This window comes from Lepisma saccharinum, chromosome 27 (genome assembly GCF_977018435.1).
Source record: "Lepisma saccharinum chromosome 27, izLepSacc3.1, whole genome shotgun sequence".
In the NCBI taxonomy this organism is placed as follows: Eukaryota; Metazoa; Arthropoda; class Insecta; order Zygentoma; family Lepismatidae; genus Lepisma; species Lepisma saccharinum.
In genome coordinates this window covers 27,786,544-27,794,350 of record NC_139255.1, presented here as the reverse complement: position 1 = coordinate 27,794,350, position 7,807 = coordinate 27,786,544, and the positions used below count along the sequence as shown (strand labels likewise).

General features: G+C 39.3%; 1 protein-coding gene across 1 annotated transcript in view; it reads right to left on the bottom strand.

Moving 5' to 3' along the window:
• Window positions 1-232: 232 nt before the first annotated feature.
• The window catches only part of LOC145979945 (BTB/POZ domain-containing protein 6-like), a 47,789-nt gene continuing 40,214 nt past the window's right edge, over window positions 233-7,807 (bottom strand). Inside the window, exon 5 of the mRNA XM_083112889.1 lies at window positions 233-1,212. Coding sequence (XP_082969015.1) covers window positions 304-1,212 — 909 coding nt within the window. The 3' untranslated portion in view covers window positions 233-303. The remainder of the gene's footprint in view (window positions 1,213-7,807) is intronic.

Sequence of the window (7,807 nt, the reverse complement as noted above, 5' to 3'; positions counted from 1 at the left end):
GTGTATATATAATGCCCTTTTGTTGTATCTGGTTACTTTTGTACTTGATACAGAGTCTGAAGAAGACCTTGCTAGAAGGTTGAAACGTTACGTTAGTTTATGTTTTTAATAAAATAAATTACTGCCTTGGTCAGCATATTTAGTTTTTCATAATCATGGAAACAAGGCTTAATGGTGTTACAAATCTTTTGTATTCCAATAACTACATGCAAAATTAAATATAAATTTTTATTGTATATAATATGTACAGGCACTAAAAAACTTTACAAATGCAATTTTGTCCATTGGAGATTGTAACTCACCTCAATCAAATACAGTAAATATAAACCCGCAAATGCAAGTCTGTTTATTATCATGCAAAAGGAAAGGATCAAAATCATTTTTCTGTTTGTTTCTGTTCCAGAATACAGATCGTTCATTGCTTTCCTGAATATGATATATTTTTATACATTTTCCCTTAACACTAAGTATGTATTTTGTGTTGGGAACAAGCAAAATTGGAGTTTTAAAGGGAACTGTTGCCTTTGTTAGTATTGTAACATATTGCTCCTGCTCCTTCATAACATCTTTAAAGCCGGTCCATCTTCCTGCACTACTCTTCAGTGACACAGTAATTTGAGATTCTTTTACCAACAGCCACTTACCACTTTGGCTACCACTTTGAGATAAAGTATGTTTTGAAAGATCCATTGTTAGTATCATACCATAAAGCATCAATTGTTTTGTAGTGTAAAATGTGAGTTCTGAACTTTGATATGAACCATATAATGGACATGTAATTGCATTGCCTTCCAATTTTGAGTACCAGTCTGAAACTTTACGATCCATATCCCGAGTTTCTTTCACACTACTAAATTCAGGATCCCAACTATGCTTTGAAGGGCATGACAAATAGTTGTATATCATTAATTTCTCTTCTGGTGTCAAGAAATCTGAGTTCCCAACAACTCTTCCAAATTGTTCAACCGTGAATGTCTGAAACCTAATTTTTTTTACAATCATATTTCCCACGACATGCCTTTTGTTTTGATCAGTAGGGACTAATTCCTTTCTAATGCACTCTTCCTTAGCCCAACGGATGATGGCTTCAAATATCTCAACTTCTCCTTTCACATGCAAAGAATCAAGGTCAAGAAGTTCAGATAATGTTTCTTGTCTTATACATGTAAAACTGGGGTCTGTGAGTACCTCTTCTGTTTTAGTCTTCACAATCTGCAAATATTCAACCAGTAATATCTTCATTAATTGTCATCAAATCAATTTTATTGTGCATATACATAGCAAGAGTATTGTTGTCAAAATCTGTTATTTTCTTAACCATATATTTATAATTAACATTTTTATGAAAATTTTACCCCCATCCCTGCCGAAACTCTCTCTAGGGCTAAAGAACATGCCACCAACGCAAGTCTGTAGTTCAAATCCGGTGTTGGTGGAGAGCTGATAATGGTCAGTACGATACCGTACCTTGTACCTTGCAGCAATTCTTCCTCAGCATATTGGGCATGTTCAGTTACCTGGAACATACGAGAGCTAGTCAAAAAAGAGTGAGAATATTTTTTTTTATATCACACAGTGAACATGCACCGGTGAAACAAATTTGAGCGAGAAGAACGTGTCTTGTAGAATTGGCAGATAAAATTGCAAGTGTGTATGTGCATGCATCTGGCAACACTGCGCAAACAAACCATGAATGGTCAGAAGTCGCATACCGGAAATGGAGTTGGTTCGTGAGGAGCAGTACGTGGCTTTGAAATTTTGCAGCTGTCTGCAGAAATGTTGCAGCAAGCATACAGCGAAGATGTCCTTCCACAATCAACTGCATTTCGGTGGTTCAACCAGTTTAAGGAGTGCTGTGTTTCGACCACAAAGCAGGGTGGTCTGGGCACTCCAGCAACTGCAGTGCAAGTTGCACTTGCACATGAACAGAAGCAGGTGAGGATGGAGGTGTGTGTGGAGCTTCAGTGTCTGGTAGCGGAGCATGGACAGGCCTACCTGAATTCCATCATAACTGGTTACGAGAGTTAGCTTCACCACTCCGATTCGGAAAGCAAACAGGCGAGCACAGTGTGGAAATCACCCAGTTCTCCGACGCCAAAGAAAGCCAAAGCTGTTCCATCGGCGAAAAAGGTAATGGTGATTTCCTTCTTCGACTATTGTGGAATGGTCGACCAACTTCGAAAAAGACCAGCCAGCACGTCTTTCAGGACTGGCAGACACGTTGGGCCAAGTGTATACAACTCAATGTGGACTACTTCAAAAAAGACCATATCAACCTGGACCCTGCCTAATGTATTTCGTAAGTAAAAAATTCATTCTTTTTTGACTAGCCCTCGTAATGTGCTGTCTAGTATGTTTGTGTAGTAGTTGTGCTGTCTAGTATGTTTGTTTTGTCTTGCATAGTAGTTGTGCTGTCTAATTTGTTTGTGTTTGTCTTGTGTAGTAGTTGTGGTGTGTTTGTGTTTATATTGTGTTATAGTTGTGATGTGTTTGTGTGTGTCTAGTGTAGTAGTTGTGCTGTCTAATGTGTTTGTGTTTGTCTTGTGTAGTAATTGTGCTATCTAATGTGTTTGTGTTTGTCTTGTGTAGTAGTTCCTCCATTCATATTGGGGGTTAGGCGTAGAGCTGACAACTCTGCACTGTAAAAAAAAATGTCAAGAAACAGCAATATAAGGCCATGGATGTTCCCAAGGTAAAATATTCCGGAGGTAAAATAGTCCCCCGTTCGGATCTCCGGGTGGGGACTACTTTGGGAGGTCCCTGGACTAAGGATAAGATCTACGTTAGGAATAAGGATATTAAATTAGGCACCTGGAATGTTCTGAGCCTTTACCGGCCTGGGGCATTTCAGTGTACAGTTAATGAGATAGTTAGGTATAAATTAGATGTAGTAGTTGGCCAGTAAGTTAGGTGGCCAGGAGAAGGGAATTGTAAAACTAAAAATTATACTTTTTTCTATGGTGGTACTGAAAATCATAATTTTGGAACAGGCTTTTTCATAAATAATAGAATTATCTCAGCTCTTAAAACAGTAGAATTTATTAATGATAGGATATCATATGCAGTTTTACAGGGTAGGTGATGTAAAATTATTTTAATAAACATACATGCACCAACGGAAGATAAAGATGATTTTTATACAGAGTTAGAACAGGTCTTTGATAAATTTTCTCAGTATGATATGAAAATTCTGTTAGGTGACGGTAATGCACAGATTGGCAAAGAAGAGACGTTTAAACCAACGATTGGTAAAGAAAGTCTTCATGTATTAAGTAATGATAATGGTATAAGATTGATTACTTTTGCAACCTCAAAGAATTTAATTGTGAAAAGTACCACTTTTAAACATAAAGTTATCCATAAATATACCTGGTCTTCTCCAGATGATAAAACTCATAATCAGATAGATCATATTCTCATTGATAAGAGAAGGCATACTAGTATAATTGACGTTCGTACACACAGAGGTGCTGACTGTGCCAGTGACCATTATTTAGTAATTGCTAAATTAAGAGAAAGACTCTCAGTGATAAATCATAAGCAACAAAATCTAAAAGTTATAAAATTTGATACAGGAAAGTTTACTGATGAAAGAATTAAAAAAGATTACCAAATTAAACTGTCAAATAGATTTGATGTTTTGCAGGATTTAAATGATGATGAAAACATAAATGAAACAGACGTAAATAAGAATTGGGAGCACATACGTAATGCAATAGAATCAGCAGCTAAAGAAAGTATAGGATACCATAAACCGAGAAAAAGTAAGCCATGGTTTGATAATGAATGTCATAATCTAACAGAAATAAGAAATCAGGTTAGACTTAGCTGGTTAAATAACTCTGATGATACAAATCTAAACAATTATAATAGAATAAAGCGAGAAGTTAACCGTAAAAAAAAGAGATTACTTGAAAAGCAAAATTAACGAAATTGAAACAAACAGCAAAAATAAAAATATCAGAGATTTATATAAAGGTGTAAATGAGTTTAGAAAGGGGTGGCAACCTAAAGTAAACTTGATAAAAGATAAAGACGGTGATTTTCTAGCTGACCCAAGCGATATTCTAAATAGATGGATGAACTACTTTAATGACCTTTTAAATGTCCATGTAGAGATAAATCAGAAGTAAATGAAGTACACACAGCAGAACCTAACTTGACTGAAGTTAAAGATGCTATTAAAAGGCTATATAATAACAAAGCACCTGGCATTGATTTAATACCAGCTGAGTTAATTAAATATGGTGGAAATTCATTAGTATGTCAAATTCATAAATTAATTAGCTTAAAATGGAATAAAGAAGAAATCCCTCAACAGTGGAAAGAATCCATAATTGTTCCTGTGTTTAAAAAAGGTGATAAAATGAACTGCAATAATTACCGTGGAATTCTCTACTCTCAACAACATACAAAATATTGTCTAACATTCTTTTAACAAGACTAACCCCATATGCTAATGAAATTATAGGTGATTATCAATGTGGATTTAAACGTAACAGATCAACTACAGATCAAATTTTTCACATCAGACAGACACTTGAAAAAAAGTGGGAATATAATCAAAATGTCCATCAGCTATTCATTGATTTCAAAAAAGCATATGATTCGGTCAAAAGAGATAAATTATATAATATATTAGTCGAGTTTGGAATACCTAAGAAGCTTGTTAGTATGATAAAAATATGCACCAGTGAAACAGAAAGTAAAATTCGTGTGGGTATTAATATGTCTGACAAATTTACAATTCATGATGGGTTAAAACAAGGAGATGCATTATCTCCATTGCTCTTTAATTTTGCCTTAGAATATGCTGTTAGGAAGGTAAAAGAAACTAAAGAAGGACTAAAATTAAATGGTGTGACTCAGTTGTTAGCATATGCAGATGATGTAGACTTACTGGGGGATGATGTGAATACAATTAAGAATAATGTTAAAATATTTTTCAAAACTGCTAAAGAGATAGGTTTGGAAGTTAACAAAGAAAAAACTAAATATATGCTTACAGGCCGAAACCAAGTGGTAATTATTGATAACAACTCGTTTGAACCAGTTTCCAAATTCAAATACTTAGGAGTAATATTAACAAATTAAAATTATATTAAAGAGGAAATAAAAAGTAGGCTTAATTCAGGAAATGCATGTTACTTCTCTCTTCATAAACTTTTGTCTTCTCGTTTAATATCTAAGAAACTAAAAGTTAAAATATACAAAACAGTAATTTTGCCTGTAGTATTATATGGATGTGAAACTTGGTCCCTTACATTGAAAGAGGAACATAAATTGAGAGTATTTGAAAATAAGATCCTTAGGAAAATCTTTGGACCTAAAAGGGATGAGGAGACAGGTGAGTGGAGAAGGTTACATAATTTAGAACTACATAATTTGTATTCATGTCCAGATATTATTAGAATAATTAAATCAAGAAGACTTAGGTGGGCCGGCCATGTGGCACGAATGGGAGAGGAAAGAGGAGTTTACAGGATTCTTGTTGGGAAACCTGATGGTAAGAGACCTGTAGGAAGGCCAAGAAGAAGATGGAGGGACAACGTTGAGATGGACCTAAGGGAAATTGGTAGGGATAGAAAAGAGTATATAGAACTTGCTCAAGATAGGGAAAGATGGAAGGCCTGTGTTGCTGCAGCCATGAACCTTCGGGTTTAAGAAGGCTAGAGAGTTAGTTAGTTAGTTAATATTTTTCTAATTATTACAGAATGAAGTTCAGTGAAACAAATTCCTATGAGGAAAATGAAGATTAATTTGTCTCTACTATTCAGTAATAAAGTAAGAAAAACTCAATTCTGCTACACAGATATTACTCGCATAAGTTAGAAAATTATTGAACAAAATTTTTATAACTCTTCATTACTGTTATATTTGACTGATGTGGAGAGAGAGAGAGAGAGAGAGAGAGAGAGAGAGAGATAAGAGAGAGAGAGAGAGAGAGAGAGATATGGGGCTTGGGGGGGGGATGGGCACCAGGAAAAGAGAGGGAGAGAGAGAAAGAGAGAGAGGCACGGGCATCGGGGTCGAAGTTTCTTCTCTCTCTCTCTTTTCAGACAGAGAAAGAGAAACAGAGAGGAGAAGAGGGAAAGCACCCCCCCATAAGACAGAGAGAGAGAGACCCCGATACGTCTCTCTCCTCTTTCTTCTCTCTCTCTCTCTCTCTCTCCCCCCTCCCCTCGAGGGGAAAAAAGAGAGAGAGAGAGAGAAAAGAGAGAGAGAGAGAGAGGGGGGTGCCCCCCTCTCTCTTTCTGAAAAGGAGATGAAGAGAAAGAGGGTATCGGGGTCACTCTCTCTCTCTCTCTCTCTCTCTCTCTACCTCTTCGCCCTTCTGTTCCTTCTTCTTCTCCTCTGTTTTTCGAGAGAGAGAGAGAGAGAGAGAGAGAGAAAAAAAGAGAAGACCCCGATGCCGAAATTCCCCTCTGTCTCTCCTTTCTTTCGCTCTCTCCTCTCTCTCTCTCTACGGGGAGAGAGAGGAAAGACCCCCGATACCAATTTCCTCTTCCTTTCTTTCTCTTCTTCTTCCCTCTCTCGCTCTCTCTCTCTCTCGCTGGGGGAGGGTGGGGAACCACGTAAGGGGGAGGGGGGTCCACCACCTCCTCCTCTGGCGTCGGGGTCACCACCAACACCACCACCGCTGAAAGAGAGAGAGAGATAGAAAAAAGAGAGAGAGAGAGAGAGAGGGGGGGATGGAAGAGAAAGAAAAAGAGGAAGAGGAAGAGGGAGAGAGAGAGAGATCCCCCCACCCCCTGTCTCTCTTTCTCTTTTTTGCCCCCCCCCCCCCCCCCCCCCCCCCCGGGCATCGGGGTTTCTTTCTTCTATGGAGGGAGAGAGAGAGAGAGAGAGAGAGAGAGAGAGAGAGAGAGAGAGAGAGAGAGAGAGAGAGAGAGAGAGAGAGAGAGAGAGAGATAGAGATAGAGGGCATCGGGGTCGCGCCCCCAAACCCCCCTCCTCGAAAGAGAGAAGACCCCGATGCCCGTGGAGGGGGGGAAGGGGGGAGAGAGAGAGAGAAAGAGGGGGCGGGGGGGTTCCTTCTTCTTCTCTCCCCTCTTTCCGGTCCACTTTCTTTCCCTTCACTTTTCCTGCCTTTCCCTTTCTTCTCTTTCTTTCCGACCCCGATACCCGAGAGAGAGAGAGAGAGAGAGAGAGAGGAAGAAAGAAAAGAGTGTCAATTCTTTTCTCTCTTCTTCCTTTCTCTTTCCTTGGGGGGGGGCGCTCGGGACCCAGAAAGAGAAAACTCTCTCTCTCTTCACTCTCTCTCTCTCTCTATCTCTTTCTCTCTGGCTTCTTCTTCTTTCTTGGGGGGGGGGGGCGAGGAGGGCAGTCTCACTAGAGAGAGAGAGAGAGAGAGAGAGAGAGAGAGAGATGCTAAAGAAGAAGAAGCCACCTCTTCTTCCTTTTCCCTTTCTTCTCTTCATTTCTCTCTCTCTACGACCCCGATACCTGAGAGAGAGAGAGAGAGGTATCGGGGTTCTCTCTTTCTCTCGAAGAGGAGGAGGAGAGAAGAAAGAGAGGCATCGGGGTCTCTCTCTCTCTCTTTCTCTCTCTCCACGGGCATCGGGGTCGGGGGGGGAAGGGTCTTTTTTATCTCTCTCTCTCCCTCTCTCTTCCTTATTTCTCTCTTCTCTCTCTCTCTCTCTCTTGAGAAGAAGGGGAGAGAAGACCCCGATGCCTTTTCTCTCTCTCTCTCTCTCTCTCTTAGATAGAGAGAGAGAGAAAGAGAGAGAGAGATGGGGGGGCAGAGGGCGGTGCAAGGAAAGAGAGAGAGAGAAGGAAAGAGAGGAAGAGAGAGAGAAGGGAGGGG